We start from the raw sequence: 19,153 nt of genomic DNA, 5'->3' as shown, positions 1-19,153 counted from the left end.
CTCAGTCCCGGCCGGCAAGCTCGAATAGCCAAGTTTTTAGGTCCCAGCGAAACGAGCGAAGGTCGGGGGCCATCCGGAGTTCCACAGGCAGCTGATTCCAAAGGGCAGGCGCGCCCACTGAGAATGCCCTCCCTCTGGGGGCCGCCAGCCGGCACTCCCTGACCGGTGGCACCCTGAGGAGGCCCTCCCTGTGGGAGCGCACAGGACGATGGGAAGTTGATGCTGGCAGCAGGTGCTCCCGAAGATAGTCCGGACCCATATAGTTTATGAATGATATATTACTCAATTTATAACCACAGGAATGCACAACCACCTAACAATAATTAGTATCAAAAGGATTAGAATGTTGTTGTTAGTTGCGAAGTCGTGTCCTACCCAGTGCGACCCGATGGACAACGTTCCTCCAGGCCTTCCTGTCCTCTACCATCTAGGATTAGAGTAGAAACACTAAAAAGTGCACAACAAGAAAATAATTACACCGGATCCCTCCTGGAGCAAAAATTTAACACTTTTTAGACAGAATTTATAAAGGAATTAACCCAACAATAGACACTGACCAACAAATCAGAAAAGACAAATTTTAAACTCACGAATCAGAAATGACAATTTTGGAAACCGTGAAAGGGTATAAGAACTCACCTTGGAGGACCATTCTGTCTAGCTAGCCAGGGATTCATGCTGAATTGTCACTCAACTTTAATCTCTGTGATTAAACCTCTCTTTCCAGCACCTGGCTTCACCTTCTACTTATTCTCTTCTGCTGGAGAAGCCTGAACAGGAGGATTCCTCCCAACACATGTGACCAGACTGAGACCTATCAACTGGGTCTGGAAAAGAAGGATGTAGCACATTCTATGGGACAGGTTAGAAAAAAGTTCGTGCTGAAAACTGATTCAAGTGTGGTTTCTGCGATTTCCAATTACCAAGGGATCCACCAGCCTTTTGCAAATGCTTCAGTGAAACTTGTTTTGTTTTCCAACACCCTTGGAGTTGAATTTTTATTTCTCGCAAAAGGAAAAGAATAAGGGCAAGCGCAGGAAGCAAAACAGGCAAACAAAGTTGGGGGGGGGAGAGAAAGACTAACGATTATTAAAGATCATTAACTCCTAAATAAATAAAACTTTATTAAATACCCCTCAACAGTGATCACCGAACACCCTTGCCCTTCCTCCCTCCCTTAAGCCTTGCAAAAATCCAGCCCAGGGGTCTTCAAACTTGGCCCTTTTATGACTTGTGGACTTCAACTCCCAGAATTCCTCAGCCAGCATGCCTGGCTGAGGAATTCTGGGAGTTGAAGTCCACAAGTCATAAAAGGGCCAAGTTTGAAGACCCCTGATCCAGCCCCTCCCTCATTCCATCCTTTCTTTTTCCATCCTCAAATCTAGAAATTGTGATTTTTTTTCCCTCACCACTCTCCCCGCTTCTCTCTCTCTCTCTCCCACATTTTCATCCCAAAATCCAGACGAGGCAAAAGGCTTTCCAGCTAGAAAACCTACGTATTGTTCGGCCACGTGGGTTCTGCAAAGCAGCCGGCCTTTTCCTTTCCGAGCCGTTTTAATCCCTCGGCGCCCCAGGCCGGCTTCCTCCCGCCCGCTCCCCGCAGCCCATCGCTCGCCCGCCCGCCCGCCCGCCTGCCTCTCTCCCCGCGGCCAGTAGATGGGGTCCGCCGGCGTCGCTGGCCTCCTCGCACGCAGCTTGCCTTTTCCTTCCTGCCTGGTTCCTGCCTTCCTGCCTGCCTGCCTTCCTTCCTCCGGCCCCGTAAAGATGGACCCCCGGCGCCTCTAACAAAGACCCCGCCAGGCACCCCGCCCGCCCGGCTTTCGCCGCTGCCGCCGCCTCGGCCGCCGCTCCTGCTCCTCTTCCAGCTCCTGCTCGCCCGGGGGTTTGCTGGGTCTGCCGGGGAAGTGGGGTGCTTGGCGCGTCTGCGTCCCGGGGAGCCCCTTTTGTCTCCGACCCCCTCCGCCCCCATGCCTTGCTGAGACGCTGCGAAGCCCACCCGGGGGGGCGGGTGGGGGGAAGGACCCCCTTCCGCACCATGGACGCCCCCACCTTCCCCCCCGCTGGCCCGTCGCTAGGACCCGTCTTGGGCTGAGGATTGAATCCCTTTCCCTGCCGGGGAAGAAAAGTTGAGAGCACCCCAATATCTGCCTTGCCTCGCTTGCCGTTTTCAAGGCAAGCCTCCCTTAGGCCTCCCTTTGCACCCTGTTTATTCCTCCTCTGACCCCCCCCCCTACTCCCCGCTCACACCTTGCAGATCCTGAACCTCTAAAGTTTACTTCCGCACTTATCCGGGGCATCTTTCTTCCAATCTGTTGCCCCTCTTGTTGCCTGGAAGTAAGGGGTTGGTTGTGTGGTTCTTTGACACCTCCAGATTTAATCACAGCTTCCTGAATCAGCCTAACAGGGCTGGTTGCCAAGAGAGCTGCTTTCTCTGCACCCCCTTTTTATTGAGTCTGTCCCTCCTCCCCCCCCCCACACTTTTGATTGTTGAGAAACTTTCCCCAAAGTGCACCCGTGAGTTAAGGTTGTGTGGTTCGGATGGCAGCTTTTCTGTTATACCACATCCTCATTTGAGGTTTTCCATTTCTGTTGGAAGGGGATATTTTCGCAACTTTGGGCGTTTCGGGTCACCGAACCCCCTCCCCCTTCTAATATTTTGCTGGGAATACCCCAGCATTTTCACACCTCACTAGAAAGGCAATAGACCTCATTCTCCAATTCGTGAAGTGCTCTTCCCAAATTTACTTCCATTTCTCTTGCTCTAATCTAGAGAGTGCCTCTCTTGCATCCCGGCCTCTAATAGTAGCTTGTATTTCCTAACGTGTGTATAAGATTCCCCAATTTTTTTTTTTAGGCCTCTTGATATTTCAGTACAGCCCAGGATTTCCATCATCTTGGTTATATGGTGAGATAAAACCTCAGTGCTCTGTTCTCTGTTCAATATTTTTTTTAAAAAATAACGTAATCCCAGAAATCCTGTTTAAATGTCTTGTGGTTCCACAAAGCTCACCTATTAAGAGAAAAATGTTATACAACATTTCTGCTCTTTTCCTATAGATTGTCAAGGCTCTACATCTATTCTTAATCAGTCTCCCCTTTTATGTTTAATGTAAGTACAATATTCCAAATTTTTCTGTGCATTCTGGAGAAAACGCAGCTTCTTAGAAATCTTCCCTGATGTCTTCCACATCAGAGATTTAGTTGAAGAACTGATTTTCATCAGTTGCTCTGTCACACACACACACACACTTTCAGCCAGGGTTAATACGGTCCCTAAAACATATCAAACTGTCCCAAAATATAATTTACGCTTTATTGTAATAATAATTTTAAATTTAAAATAAGCCAAGATACCTCTTTTAAAGATTTTTTTAAAAACCTTAAGGAGAAAAAAAATACTACTTGTATAAAAACACTCCTTTGCTGGAGCGCACAATTTTGCATGCATTTATTTTGCTTGTGAGATTTGCCCTAATAAGCCAGGTATTTTCCACTCAATATTTCCCAAACCTCCTTTTTGCAAACCACAATTTGTTTCAATTCCAGAGGGCTGTTTTGCGTCCTCTCCCAATCTTCTTGTCCAAAATCAGTGTTTCTCACACCTCTGTCCTAATTTGTCTGATGGCTTTCCAAGACCCCAACCATCCGCTTCAAGCTCAGCTTTGTAGCAATGTTTTTGGGGCATTGACGGGGTTAATCCAGCCACCTTTAGCTGCTGGGCTAGGTGGGGGGCAGAAATATTATTGCAATAATGGGGTACAGATAGCTCCCCCCCAGCAACAGCAGACAACGCTTGGCAATGCGATGATGGTGGACCCAGAACCAGATCGACCCATCGGTTATGGTGCTTTTGGTGTGGTATGGTGAGTGAGGAGTTATCTGCTGCATGATAGAAGAGAAGGATGAAGGTAATAGAGACAGGAAAGGATTGATAGATACGATCACAATTCAGACTAGAATTTCCATTTCAGAAGCTTTTTTGTCCTGGTTGTTAAGTGAATCACTGCAGTTGTTAAGTGAATCGTGCAGCTGTTAAGCAAATCTGGTTTCCCGCATTGACTCTTGTTTATCGGAAGTCAGCTGGGAAAGTTGCATAGGATGATCACATGACCCTGGGACACAGCAACCATTGTAAATACAAATTGGTTGCCAAGGGCCGGAAGTTTGATCACATGATCGTGGGGATGCTGCAACATTTCTAATGTGAGGATCGGTCATAAGCAGCTTTGTATACTTATAACATCGAACGTTCCCTAAACAAGTGGTTCTAAGTCGAGGACTACCTGTCTAAAAATAATTTTTATTAAAGAGATTTTTAGGAGAAAAAGCAGTATGGAATTTAGAAAAGAAATAGAGAAAAATGGTGAATTGTAAGAAAGGAAATAGGAAAAAGAAAACGGGGAAAAAATATAAAGCAATGTTTTCCAATCTTCTTAAGAGCAGATCTTAAAATGTATTTTCATCTTTTGCCCTCTCTCTCTAAAATTACATTGCAATTGCCTCCTTGCTGTGGTCTACCGTTTCTTATTACCAAAAAGTAAATTGTAAATAGAAGGACATTTTTCTTCTTCCTGCAGGTCTGTGACAGACCCTCGGGATGGGTCGCGAGTTGCACTCAAAAAGATGCCCAATGTTTTCCAGAACTTGGTCTCTTGCAAACGGGTCTTCAGAGAATTGAGAATGCTCTGTTACTTCAAACATGACAATGTGAGTTTGGAACAGTTTGCAGAGCCAAAGGTGGTCCCTTCTATGGCACCCTGGGTTTGGGTTAGGTTTCCCCAGATTTAGGAATGTGCATTGTGGAAAGGTGTAGGTGTATACTGATTTTCAATCATTCTGACCTCTTTTTAAATTTTATGTATTTTATGTTCTAATAATTTGTACACTGCCCAGAGTCTCTCTGTGAGGGAAATGGGCGGTTTCAAAATTGTGGGGTCCTTGGTGCTTTCTGAGCTTGGTTGTTTTCTTGCAGACATTTCATTCTGAGATGTGATAAGGTCTCCTGCCTTAAGAAAGGGGTTGGACTAGATGACCTCCAAGATCCTTTCCAGCCTTACAATTCTAAGTCCATGACATTATTCCCCTAAATAACATCATCAAAATGATCTGATGACATATGATGATGTTATCTAGTTAGGTAATGAGACATCTGCAGGAAATCAACCAAGCTCAGAGAACACCTAGGACTCCACAATTCAACTGTGAGCTACAAATATTTTCTATGGGTTTTCAAAATTTGATTAAATAAATGAATATAAAAATATGGCTCCAGGCAGATTATGTTGGAGAGGCAGCAACAAGGGCAGTTGATCACACATGCAGTGACACTGATCCAGAATAGGGTTCCCTGCTAGAATGATTGGATGGATTGATAGGTTTTTTTAAAATTCAAGTCAGTGAAACCATGTGGTTAAGTTTATATCCCAAGAGTGACTCCAGAATGTTGGATTTCCATAGGCTTCCTTAATGGACAGTTGACAGGAATGGACAACAAAGGATAAAAAGAAAAGAATTAGAGTAATATAATTCATTGAGGAGCGGTGGAAGGAGGAGATGGCCTCTGATGATAGGCCAGGGTCAGTGGTAGGCCTTGCTCCCTGGCACAAGGAAGCTGACGAAGGGCCGTTTCACCTCAGGGACAAAGCTGGAAGATTGGAAGAGATGGGCACAAATTGATGGTGTATAGCAGGGGTCTGGAACCTTGACAACTTTAAGACTTGTGGACTTCAGCTCCCAGAATTCCTCAGCCAGCATAGCTGAGTCCACAAGTCTTAAAGTTGTCAAGGTTGCAGACCCCTGGTGTATAGGACAGAAGGACGCTTGGATGGTGTGCCGTGTTCGTGAAGTTATGAAGGGTCCCTTGCACTGACCAAGTCATTGCAGCTGTGGGTGGCAGGGCTGACCCTATTATTAGACAAACTGTGCAGGCTGCTCTTACCAGCTAAGTTTCACTCCTGTTTTTGAGTAGGTACATTATTAGTTGCTGTTGTCCTATTTTTATTACTAGGAGGGGGCGGGTGGTACGTTAAGCTTGATAGGCCTGTCATGCCAAAACACCAGATTATAGTACAGATGTTGGGTTCCACCACTGGTTTCATCCTTTCTGTCTGTGAGGGGATATTTTCAGACTTTTAACAGAATAACAAAGTTGGAAGGGACTTTGGAGGTTTTCTAGTCCAACCCCCTGCTCAAGCAGGTGACCCTATACCATTTCAGACAAAAAAAATGTCTTTTTTTTTCTTCTTCTCAGGTCCTCTCAGCACTGGATATCCTCCAACCTCCACAGATTGACTGTTTTGAGGAAATGTATCCTTCATTCCACCTGTAGCTAACTTCTTTCCTCATTATTATTTTCCCTACTGTTCCCATGCTCCATTTTGTGCTATCGTTGTTGTTGTTGTTAGTTGCGAAGTCATGTCCGACCCATCGCGACCCTATGGACAAAGTTCCTCCAGGCCTTCCTGTCCTCTACCATCTTCTGGAGTCCGTTTAAGCTCACGCCTACTGCTTCAGTGACTCCATCCAGCCACCTCATTCTCTGTCGTCCCCTTCTTCTCTTGCCCTCAATCTTTCCCAGCATGAGGCTCTTCTCCAGTGAGTCCTTCCTTCTCATTAGGTGGCCAAAGTATTTGAGTTTTAGCTTCAGGATCTGGCCTTCTAAAGAGCAGTCAGGTTTGATCTCCTCTAGGACTGACCGGTTTGATCGCCTTGCAGTCCAAGGGACTCGCAGGAGTCTTCTCCAGCACCATAGTTCAAAGGCTTCAATTCTTTGGCGCTCAGCCTTTCTTATGGTCCAGCTTTCACTGCCATACATTGCAACTGGGAAGACCATAGCCTTGACTATACACACTTTTGTTGAAGGGGGGTGATGTCTCTGCTTTTTAGTGTGGTGTCTAGATTTGCCATGGCTTTCCTCCCCAGGAGCAAGCGTCTTTTAATTTCTTGGCTACAGTCCCCATCTGCAGTGATCTTGGAGCCCAGGAAAATAAAATCTGTCACTACCTCCATTTCTTTCCCATCTATTTGCCAGGAATTGAGAGTGCTATCGTTACCTTTGCTTTTTTCCCCTCTACACATGCTACATGTGAGAAGAGGAAGTGAAATATTTATTGATTGTTCTTGCTTTTCTTAAGTCTGATTTGATTCTTCTTATTTTTTTTTGCAGTATCCTTATGTTCCATTTGCTTTGATTTTTCTCTTTTACTTCTCACATATTTTTTTATTTCCTTCATTTACAGTACTGCTTTGGATTCTTCCCCCCCCCCCTTATATTCTCATGCAATTGTTTTCTAGTTCGTTGAGGTTGTCCTTGCCACCGTTCCTTGCCAAGTTTTTCAGCCTGTGTCGGCTATTTTCAAAAGATCCAAGATTATGTGAAATCTCCTCCCTCTTGCCCCATTTTTATGTTTACTCACCTGAAGATGATTGAATGATTCACTAGCTTTGGTCCAGTCTTGGGGTTTTGAAGTCAACTGCAGCATAGTATTCCCGATAGGTTCTCTCTGAGCTTGAGAATGCTAGGAAATCTTGAGTGCTCAGTCTCCTAAGCCAGATGTCTACAACCTTTGGACACCAGTAGGTACAGTTGCTATTTTAAATCTCTTGTTGTTGGCATAGGATGGTCCTCATTTACCTAATGGCAAGCTGGGAAGCTGCTCTCCATCATTCCTTCAAAACTCCTAAGACGTTTCATACCAGTCTTAAGTTCCTCAGTTGTTTCTGGGCAGCCTTTGATTGACAGCTCCCTCCACTTTTATGATCTGACCCAGAGGCTTTCTTAGAAATGGTGGTAGGACATTGTTCTGGAGCCTGCTAGCTTCCCATTTAACTTCTTTGGACAGTAAGTACATGAATCTAATGGAATATGAGGAGGGCATGGAACCTGGTGGCCATTGAGGTTTGTGGGATCTGGATACCATGCTAGAGATTGAGATGCCTCAGTCTGAGGTCTGAGATCCCTTGCTGGAGACCATGGCTTTCTATAAATGAAGAGTAATGAGAATGGATGGTCAGGGATGGTCTGGCTGTGGAGTCCTTGGTGCTGTCTGAGTTTGGTTATTTGTTTGCTCAGAGGCCACCGAGCTCTGTTTGCAAGTTGAAAAGAGCATCAGGTCTGATTGTTCCTACTTCATCTCTTCATGCACAAATGTTGCAGCAGCACCTAGATAGGGCTATCATATCTTACATGTTATGTTTCCTTCCAGCTTCATCTCCTTAAAATAGTGCTCCTCAATCTTTCCACTTTGGCGGCCTGGCCTGGTCTGGGTGGGGGAGCGTGTGAGTGCCAGGCGCCTGCGCGCGCACAGCTCCATTGGTGTGGCCGGTTGGTGCACATGCCCTCCATTCACAGGAATGGAGCTTTGCATGTTAAGCTCTACTCATGCGAGCGGAGGGTGCTTGTGCTCACACGCGAAGCTCCACTTGCGTGCAAAGTTCCATTTGCGCCGCTCATGTGAGTGGAGCTTCGCATACACACATGCTTGCCCATCACTCGCACGGCCTGGTTTGAAAGAGGCCGCGGCCCAATAGTGGGCTGTGACTCGGGTTGGGGACCCCTGCCTTAAAAGAATAGAATCATAACTTTTAGTAATAAACACCTAGCTATAGCTAGCAAGCCCTTTATTACTAAAAGTTATGATACTATTCTTTTAACCTCAGAGGTCAACAGCACAATTTTAGCTAGTAATTGTATAATTAATGTGTATTTATTTATTAAATTGGTTTATTTAATGTAAATGCTGCCCATCTCGTTAACAAGTAACTCTGGGCGGCTTACAAACGTCAATATTCACAGAAGCCATGGCCTCATATATTCATGCTCAGTTGGGGTTTTTTGTTTGTTTGTTAAAAATACTCTTAAATCTTTTCATAATGCCCCATTAGAGTCTGTGCTGAGATTGTCACAGTTCCATGAAATTTGAGTGGCATTTGTGGGCAGGAAGTACCTCGTTTTGAGATTGTGCAGTAGTGTACAATACTAGAAAAGATTGCTTTTGCTTATTTTGTCTGCACTTTTGTCTTCTTTTATTTTCCTTGCAACTAAGAGTTTCCATACTGATTTTTAAAATTTCTTAATAGTTAGGTTCGTCCATTCTCATACGCATTTTGTGTCTCAGTTCTGCACTGGAGATGCTTTTGAGGTTCTTTAGTTCTTTTTGATTTATTTATTTTATTTATTTATTTTAATTCCATTTATATCCCGCCCTTCTCCGAAGACTCAGTCTTTCCTTAGTTTTGTGTCCTCCAAAATTGATATGAGTTTGCATTCCAGCCTATATACAGAGTATCAGGTTGGCGATGGCTGATCTGTTTTTCTTTCTATATTTTCTTATTTTATTTTACCTCACTTTGTCCCGCTGTTTGGTATTTGTGCCTCCTTATTCTGTTCGAGCTTGTTGGTTTTACAAAATGGTGGGAAAGTAATTTTTCTTTTTGCTTCCAATGGGAAGAGCTGGGTATTCAGATAACCTCCATTCTCTGTTCCATTCCCCATCAACCTCCTTGACAATGACCATCAGTTATGTTATCACTGAATTGATGCAAAGTGACCTTCACAAAGTCATAGTTTCTCCGCAACCACTCAGCTCTGATCATATCAAGGTCTTTTTGTATCAGATCCTCAGGGGTAAGTCTGACTTGGAAATGCCATAAATTGGGAACTATCCATTTGGGCAAAGTTCTTTATTTAGATTCAGTGCGAATGTAGAGCTGTCTGGCTTGGCAGCCGTATAACATGACAAGGATTGTAATCATTCAGTAGAAGAATGTGAGCTAATAGGACAATGTCTATACAGAGTTGGCTGATGCTATGCTGTCAGAGCATGCACAGCCTTATTGCGCCGAGGTAACCCAGGAGTAAATACAGTAGTGGTTTGTATTAAATGGTGATTTATATTACACTATCTACAAATATACACTAGAAATAAAATACAAACACGTGGTGATAATTCAGCAAACTCCAATACATAGCAGTTACAGCAGGAAAGGGACAAGAGAGAAAGACTCCAGCAAGGCCTTCCCTTTTATATTCAAGCTCTTAAAGGGATACAGACTCCTGCTGAGTCATTCCTAACATTGCATCATTCATCTCACATTATACAAGCTGCCTAGCTTCTAAATCATACGCATAGCCTGCAGTTGTAGAATCCTCAACTCCAAGTTAAAAGATTCCATAACGGTGATCAAAGTTATGGATGCCAGAACTTAGTCAAGATTAGGGATTAAGAAGCGAGGATGACAATAATCAGAAGTAGGAAAGAGAAGGATGAAGAATCAAAAGAGAGTAAAGGGTATTCTACATTGTCTCAAAGGGGAGACTGGATCTCAGGGGCTTCAGGTCCCATGAAAGAAGAAGGTACAATTCATTGACGGGTTGCTATCGGTCTAATGCTTTGACATTAGAGGGGTTGGAGAAGCGTTGAGATCTTCCTTGTGCATGTTTTTGAATTGGGATGGAGAGCCATGGGGGTGGAGATCCAGCAGGGGTTTGATGACCAAACAAGTTGTATTTCTATTATCCCTCTTGAATGGTCTCTTTGATATGTCCTCTAATATTTTCTCCTCTCATGTTTATCAGATATCTTTTGCCCTTTTCTCCTGCTCCTTTCCTTTGCTCCCGTCCTTCCTAATTATGTCCTGTTGCAAGTCATTTGTTTTAATATTTCCTCCCCTTCCCTCCTTTTCTGACGATCCTTGCACAGTTGCAATTCCATAAAATACAAGGAGTTTCTTTTCAGGATTTAAGAATCCTGCACGTGTGCGACTTAAGGGGCTATTTTCTTAGAAGAGATAACGAGTGTCCCTTTTTAAATTTTCTTAGTTACTTAATGTTTAAGTAAAATGTGTTTGGAGTCAAACTCAGCACCAGGCTCAGCACTTCAGCAGTAGTTCAGAACTTACACAAAAGTTTTAAATTTTGAAAACTATGTTGATAATGGGTTTAATTTCAGTTTTAATTTTTATTGCATCTGTTGACTCCAAATAAAATACCCAATGTATTTTTTCTTTTGCCTTACTTCTCCAGGGCTAAAATATTTGCACTCTGCTGGTGTCCTTCATCGGGACATCAAGCCTGGGAATTTGCTGGTCAACAGCAACTGTGTCCTCAAGGTAATTCCTCCTTGTAGCCAACCCAGGCAGTTTTCAAGATAGCCACCTCCGGGGGGACTGTGACGTCCAGCATTTTTAGCTATTATGGCCAAACATTAAATGTTCTCACCCACCCTCCCACTCCAATCACTGTGAATCATACTACGGTAAGAATAGAGATGTTGGGTGTATAAATATGTGTATGGTTCTGACAAATCCATAAAATGTCATGTATGCCATTGCACCCAAAGCTATCAGTGGTGACACGGTGCCCACCATGCTGTAGATTTTAACACATATGTATCTTCAATAATTCTCTGTCACATAGTCTTGCAGCTGATAAAGTCACAACCAGCAAATTGCTATTTTTGATGTGACAAAAGAAAAAAAAATTAACCATGCAAGAAGTGATCAAACGAATTGTATTTAATTTAATGCAGTGTACTTGAATTTGAGACATAGAATCCTTTATTTGTGTACAGGTAGTTCTTGAACTATAACTGTAATGGCATCTGCCCATTACGGTCGTAAGTTGTGATGGTCGTTTAAGTGAGGCAACCACGTGATCTTGCTTAACGATCCCACCTCTGCCGTCCTTCATGTAGTCGTTAAGTGGAGCACTGGGTGCCTCAGGTGGGGGAGAACTTGGGAAACCTAGCGCAGGCCCAGGCCCTCCTGCCCCAGACTTGTAGGGCCTCCCCCATCCTCTACGATCTGCTTCCTGCCCCTTGATGTCCCCGTAGGCCTTGGGCCTGCTTCCCTCACCACTACTGGGGCCCGTAGGCCTTTTCCCCTCTCCCCCCAGCAGGGTCCTTACAAGCCTTGTCAGGTTCCCTAATGCTGGCCAGAGAATTCTGGGAGTTGAAGTCCACACCTCTTAAAGTTGCCAGGGTTGAGAAACATCCATGCAGCTCCCATGGTGGCTGTGACTAGGGGGGCTTTCGCCCAGGTTCGCCTGGTGCGCCAGTTGCGGCCCTATCTAAGCCTGGATGATTTATGCACGGTCACTCACGCGCTCGTGACCTCTCGTCTAGACTACTGCAACGCTCTCTACATGGGGCTTCCCTTGAGGACCACCCGGAGGCTCCAACTGGTACAGAATGCAGCCGCGAGAGTTGTGTTGGGAGTTTCCCGATACTCCCATGTCACACCTCTGCTCCGTGAGCTGCATTGGTTACCAGTTGTCTTCCGGGTGAGATTCAAGGTGCTAGTAATGGTGTTTAAAGCCCTACATGGCAGGGTTCCGGAGTACCGTAGGGAACACCTGCTGCCGGCGTCTACTTCCCTCCGCCCTGTGCGTTCCCACAGAGAGGGCCTCCTCAGGGTGCCACCGGTCAGAGAATGTCGACTGGTGGCCCCCAGGGGGAGATCCTTCTCTGTGGGCGCCCCGGAGCTATGGAACCAGCTACCGGTTGAGTTCCGGACGGCGCCCGATCTTCGCTCCTTTCGCCGCGATCTGAAAACATACTTGTTCGAGCAAGCCGGCCTGGCCTGAGGGGGGATTGGTGGGGTTTTTTACTATTTTTATTGGGGGTTTTTAGTATGTATTAACTGTATTTTAATTGGGCATGTATTTAATTACCTTTTATCTTTTGTATATCTCTGTGTTTTATTCTTGCCCTGTACACCGCCCTGAGTCCTTCGGGAGAAGGGCGGTATAGAAATATTAATAAATTAAAATTAAATTAAATTTTAGAATGCACCTGAATTAATAGCATTCGGTGGCATTGAAAGAATGTTGATTCCCAGAAGGAGCAGCAAATAGTAGAGAAAAGTAGGTCTGGAAGTTTTATTTCTCTAGAACAGTGATGGCGAACCTTTCAGAGATCAAGTGCCCAAACTGCAACCCAAAGCCCACTTATGTATCGTCAGGTGCCAGGTGGGTGTGGCCCATTGGGTGGGCATGGCTGCCGTGGTAACAGCAGACTGGGTGGGACTAAAAAGTTCAATCAATCAATCCCAACTTTGCGTGATCTTTTTTTTTTCCCCCCCGCGAGAAGTTGAAATTGATTGATCAATTGAGCCTTTTCTTTTTTGCACATGGCAGCCGAGGCCTAAAGCGAAAAGGTTTTATAAAACCCAACTGAAGGCCTAGGACTGGAGCTACAGCGCGCGTGCGCACAGAGAGGGCTCTGCGTGCCACTTGTGGCACGCGTGCCGTAGGTTCGCCATCACGGCTCTAGAAGCTTCCTCAGGTTGACCACACCTTTTCATCTTTCTTTCAGATCTGTGATTTTGGTTTGGCCCGGGTAGAGGAGCCAGATGAGTCCCAGCACATGACTCAAGAGGTGGTTACTCAATATTACCGGGCACCTGAAATCCTGATGGGCAGCAGGCATTATGGACGTCCAATTGATATTTGGTCCGTGGGCTGCATTTTCGCCGAACTCCTTGGCAGGCGTATCCTCTTTCAGGCTCAGAGCCCAATTCAGCAGGTATCTCAACCGGCTTTGAAGAAAGAGTTGCGAAAGTGTGTGGTTTCAGAAGGCGTGAAAGAACATTTCAGCTTGTGCTTCCACAAAACGTCCACTACTCGACACCAAAGGAGTAACTTTCCTCTTTCCCTTCTCTCTCCCTCTCTCCATTTCTTCTTCTTCTCTTCTTCCTTTGATCTACGGGTGGCAGTTGGACCTGATTACAGATCTCCTGGGGACTCCTCCCGTTGCTGCCCTCCGTTCAGCCTGCGAGGGGGCCCGGGCCCACATCCTGCGTGGCAGTCACAAGCCGGTGAGTACCATCACGGCTGGGAAGGTAAGAGCCATGGAAATGAAGGAAGCTTTTTAACACTTGCCTTTTTTTTTATCCTAGCCATCATTGTCTGTCCTTTACATGCTCTCTGGAGAAGCCACCCACGAAGCTGTGCATTTGCTCTGCCGGATGTTGGTCTTTGATCCAGTGAGTTGGCAATGTAGTCAAAGGAAAACTTTAGACTAGTCAGGTTGTCTCTCTTCCTCTCTCACATTCACCTCGCCATTGTTGTTCCAGTTGTTAGGGGCATAAAATTGAAAGTGTAGAGATAAACCATCGGATATGCCAAATGATAGAGACAGTATACATCCACTCCTCAATTTAGTGGCAATCTCAGTTAGCAACCATTTGCGAATACAACAGTATTAAGAAGTTCATTTTCTGCGCATTGTACGCATTTTTGATCAAATTTTGGGAGCCTTAAGACAATATACACCGTAATGAGAGCAATGCTGGCTGCCTCTCTCTTTATCAACCTAAAGAATTAACAGGTAGTCCTCGGCTTGTGACCACAATTGAGCCCCAAATTTACGTTGCTAAGTGAGAAATTTGTTAAGTGAGTTTTGTCCCATTTTACAACTTTTCTTGCCACATTTGTTTAGTGAATCACTGCAGTTGTTAAGTTAGTAACATAGTTGTTAAGTGGATCTGTGTTCCCCACTGACTTCGCTTGTCAGAAGGTGATCACATGACCCCGGGGCACTGCAACTGTCATAAAGGTGAACCAGTTGCCAAGCACCCGAATTTTGATCACATGACCGCAGGGCCGCTGCAATGGTCATAAGTGTGAAAAACAGTCATAAGTCACTTTTTTCAATCCTGTTGTAACTTCGAATGGTCACTAAATGAGTTGAAGGTTGTAAATTGAGGATTTGTTTTAATCTTTTCAGTTCCTTTCTGGTGTTCCTTCAGATTTGCCCCTTTTTCAGATTTGTTTTTTTCCCCCCCAAGAATATACAGTCACTCTCCTTCCTGTCTGCCAGCTCTGAGCAACATACTACCCTCCAGTGTGTGATTAAGGTTGAAAACATTTAATCAAACTTAGATTTATTATAAAGTTATAATCAGAGGTGATTGTTACATGATGTAACTCAGCCATAGGTACCATTTGTCTGGTCCTTTTAGTAATCAGAAAATTTTTGTTGTTGTTTATGAAATTTACATGCCAGCCATCTCACTATCCGAAGCAACTCTGGACAACATATAAATTAAATAAAATTGATTAAAATAGGATTTCTATAGGGGAGTGCATAGAGTTAAAATTAGTGTCTTGTTGGAGGACTGGTTTGTCTCATCTTGGTCTACTGTAAGGCAGAAGCCAAAAAGACCATGGCTTAAGCCAGGGGTCTTCAGACTTGGCCCTTTTATGACTTGTGGACTTCAACTCCCAGAATTCCTCAGTCAGGTACGCTGGCTGAGGAATTCTGGGAGTTGAAGTCCACAAGTCATAAAAGGGCCAAGTTTGGAGGCCCCCCCTGGCTTAAGAGAATAACTCAAGAGCTCCTCTGTATACATATTGCTAGCAAATCATGGATGGAACCATTTGGATGTTTTTGGCAAAATGAAAAAAAAACCTTTTTCTTTGCAAAACCAGGCATTGAATTGAGATTTCTTGATTGGTCGATACTGTACACCAGTGTTTCTCAACCTTAGCAACTCTAAGATGTGTGGACTTCAACTCCCATGTTTCTCTAGCCAGCATGTTGAGAAACGCTGTTGTACAGGTGGTCCTCAACTTAGGACAGTTGCTCTTAGCAACCGTTCAAAGTTATGACCTACCAGATAAAGGGGACTTGTGACCTGGATCTGAAGTTCCGATGGTTCCTCACCGCCACCACAGTTCAGGTGGCTGCATTTGGGGCACTCATCAACATATTTACCGCCATTTGCATTATGCTATGATCACATGACTGTACATTACGATGGTTTTGTGAAAAAAATGGCATTTGTTTTCAGTTTTCGGCAAAACCAGGCCACAGCGAACAATGGATCACTCAACGATCATGGTGTTCGCTTAATAACTGCCACAAAAAGTCATAGAAGCAGGCTGGTCACATGACCGGCGCATTTTGTTCAACCTTTATGATCTATGACTAATGGGAAGGCTTCATTACAGTCGTAAGTCGAGAACTGCCTCTATACAATAGAGATCTCCCAGTGGTCTTACAGGTTTCTCGAATTTTTGGTAGGTTATTTCCTTCCAGATATTGGATCATTCTCTCTCTTGGAATTTCTTCTGTGTCATACAGTTTCTTATAATATTCTTTAATTATCTTTTTTTATTTCTTCATTTTTAAATTGTAGGCAAACTTTTTCATCTACCAAATTATTTATCAGATTCTTCTTCTGTTTTTTTTTTTAAGTTTATAAGCTTCCTTCCTTTTTCTGCAGGCCAAGCGGATCTCAGCGAAGGATGCCCTTTCACATCCTTACTTAGATGAAGGGCGACTGAGATACCACACCTGTATGTGCACTTGCTGCTTTTCGGTCTCCTCCGGCCGCATTTACACCAGTGACTTTGAACCCCGGGCCGACCCCAAATTTGACGGCTCTTACGAAAAGAACCTCGCTTCTGTCTGGCAGGTCAAAGGTAAGTTGGTAATGACCTACAAAGCCCTACATGGCATGGGTCTGGAATACCTTGGGGAGCACCTGCGGCCGGCGTCAACTTCCCTCCGCCCAGTACGCTCCCACAGAGAGGGCCTCCTCAGGGTGCCACCGGTCAAAGAATGCCGACTGGTGACCCCCAGGGGGAGGGCGTTCTCGGTGGGCGCGCCGGATTTATGGAACCATCTTCCGGTCGAGCTCCGGATGGCGCCTGACCTCCGCTCTTTCCGGCGCGATCTAAAAACTTACCTTTTTGAACAAGCTGGCCTGGCCTGATGGGATGGGGTTGGGTTTTATAAATGTGTTTTAACCTGCTTTTAATGCGCTTTAACTTATTTGTGGGCACCTTGTTTAATCTTTTTTAATTTTTGTATTCTGTCTTTTAATATGTATTGCCCTGTTCACCGCCCTGAGTCCTTCGGGAGAAGGGCGGTATACAAATTAAATTAATAAATAAATAATAAGTTGATTGAGTCCAAACCACCTGACAAATCCTGGGGTGTCCAGAGGGCCCCATTCTTAACGTAGCGGTGGCGCAGAGGTTAGAATGCTGGATTATGAAAGTATGAAACGGTATGTCAGTCTTAAGTGCTATTGCTAACTGTCTGTGGAGATTCTCTGTCATCCAGGTCATGGTTGTCCGAAAGGTGCTTTTTCAAGAGACAAGAGCTGAAGAAGCTTGAAAGAGAAGCGAAACGTCTTCAAAGAAAAACAGGAAAGTCCAGTTGCCTCTTGAAAAAGCACCTCGGGGACATTGCTATTGCTAGTTGCTAATTTAGGAGCTAAACATTGATCTCAGCTGTCTTACACGAAGTACGTGAGAGCAGTTAATGTACGTAATTCTTCCATGAATTCCACCAGACTTTGTGATTTCAGTTTTTCTTCACCCTCTGTGGGTATTTTGTATCATCTTACAGAATTACGGAGAAGTCAAAACGTTAATGCATCCTTTCGTGTCACTTCATGCTAAGAAGCACATCCCACTTGGGTTGCTGCATCTCCCAATTCCCCTGTGCAACCAGTGTAGCACTAATGGCATCTATTCATATTGGAGGAGGAAGAGGAGATTTCCAAAGAGGGGATGGAGATTTTGCAGAAGTAGGGATTTATCTGAATCTGCTGGTGAAGTTCTGAGTGTACACAGGACAAGTCACCTGGATGGCAAGTGTCCAAATGTGCACGCATTCAGTTGCGATTCGCTGCTTCTATTATCCCAAACATTTGTGATGGCCTTGGCTTGCCTGAGTGAGGAGAGGCAGAATGAAAATGCATGGAAAAATAGAGGAGGAGAAAAGAGGGGCATGTATTATGTAAATATAGGGCTACAGATTTGGTCTGCAAGAATCGGGGAGGGGGGGATTTTTGTGGCCCTGATGGCGACCAAACCAAAAATGTACTTTTTGTTTTTCAGAACTGGTGCACAGGTTTATCTTGGAACAGCAGCATGGGAAACGGGTTCCACTCTGTATCAACCCCCAGTCAGCTGCCTTCAAAACCTTCATCCGGTGAGTCTCTGAAATTGGTGGCTTGTTGTACCGTCCCTTACCAGCAGGCTGGTGGCTCTGTCTTTACAGAAGGAGAAAGAGGAGGTAGGTCAGGTACTCCTCGACTTAACAACAGTTCGTTTAGTGACCATTCAAAGTTACCACGGTGCTGAAAAACGGGACTTAGGGCCGTTTTTCACGGTTTTGACCTTTGCAACTTTCCCATGATCACGTGATCAAAATTCAGACGCTTGGCAACTGGTCCGTATTTATGACCGTTGCTGAGTCCCGGGAGTCACGTGACCCCCTTTTGCGACCACCTCACAAGCAAAGTCAATGGGGAAGCCAGATTCACTTAAGCAGCGGGGTTACTGAGTTATCAACTGCACTGATTCCCTTAACAACCATGGCAAGACAGGTGATAAAAAGGGGCAAAACCCATTTAACAAATGTCTCACTTAGCGGCAGAAAGTTTGGGCTCAATTTTGGTCGTAAGTCGAGGACTACCTGTAATACTTTTTTTAATTTTTATTTTTTCCTACCCGGCAGCTCCACAGCATGGCATTCTTCCAAGGTGTCCAGGAAGGAAGAGAGATGAAGCTGACCCTTGGACGGTCATGACGGAAAAAGAAAAGAAAGACAGAAGAAGAGGGACGGAAGACACGGAAGGGATGGCGTTGCTGCTGGCAGTGGAGAGATGAAAAGAAGAGGGAAACGCTGCCCCTTCATCCTGCACTCTTGAATATTTTGACTTATGGCCAGACATTTGGGAATGGGGGTGTCTGGGTCGTTATTATATTATTATTATTATTATTATTTGGAAGTGGAAAAGTTGGGGGAAGGGATTTCTCCCCCCCCCCCCCCACTGATGGGTGTCTTTTCCCTTCCCCTGTTCCTGTACTGCACTGGAAAACTCTGGGTTGGTGGGCACTGTCCTTGTGAGTTCTTTCCCTTCTCCCTGGCTCTGCACCAATATTTTCCTTTCCCTATACCAGGGGTAGGCAACCTTGGCTCTTTTATGACTCGTGGACTTCAACTCCCAGAATTCCTGAGCCAGCATGGCTCAGCTTGGAAACCTCTCCCTTTTCCCTCAGTGTGGCTGAGGGAGTCCATGAGTCATAAAGCGGCCTAGGCCAGGGGTAGGCAACCTTGGCTCTTTTATGACTTATGGACTTCAACTCCCAGAATTCCTGAGTCAGCTGACTCAGGAATTCTGGGAGTTGAAG

At 44.9% G+C, this 19,153-nt stretch overlaps 1 protein-coding gene and 1 long non-coding RNA gene across 2 annotated transcripts in view; both read left to right on the top strand.

Moving 5' to 3' along the window:
• The window catches only part of LOC310649810, a 32,862-nt gene that overhangs the window by 12,342 nt on the left and 1,367 nt on the right, over positions 1 to 19,153 (top strand). The gene's annotated exons all lie outside the window — the stretch shown is intronic.
• Positions 1,806 to 19,023, top strand: LOC310649582 (serine/threonine-protein kinase NLK2-like). The gene is made up of 11 exons (XM_083378115.1): positions 1,806 to 3,863; positions 4,578 to 4,707; positions 6,251 to 6,306; positions 9,519 to 9,625; positions 11,024 to 11,109; positions 13,314 to 13,523; positions 13,714 to 13,815; positions 13,897 to 13,983; positions 16,228 to 16,426; positions 17,855 to 17,948; positions 18,477 to 19,023. The coding sequence occupies exons 1-11, from the start codon at positions 3,622 to 3,624 to the stop codon at positions 18,523 to 18,525; spliced, it is 1,362 nt and encodes a 453-aa protein (XP_083234241.1). The 5' UTR covers positions 1,806 to 3,621; the 3' UTR covers positions 18,526 to 19,023.

Source organism: Vipera ursinii (genome assembly GCF_947247035.1).
Source record: "Vipera ursinii genome assembly, chromosome: Z".
NCBI lineage: Eukaryota > Metazoa > Chordata > Lepidosauria > Squamata > Viperidae > Vipera > Vipera ursinii.
The sequence above is the reverse complement of the archived record's forward strand: the minus strand, read 5'-3'. Positions and strand labels throughout refer to the sequence as shown.

Coding starts and splice junctions, on each gene's coding strand:
- LOC310649582 (XM_083378115.1), top strand. CDS start 3,622: ATGGCTTTCCAAGACCCCAACCATCCGCTTCAAGCTCAGCTTTGTAGC. Junction 4,708..6,250: donor GTTACTTCAAACATGACAAT/GTGAGTTTGGAA, acceptor TCTTCTTCTCAG/GTCCTCTCAGCACTGGATAT. Junction 6,307..9,518: donor ATTGACTGTTTTGAGGAAAT/GTATCCTTCATT, acceptor AATGACCATCAG/TTATGTTATCACTGAATTGA.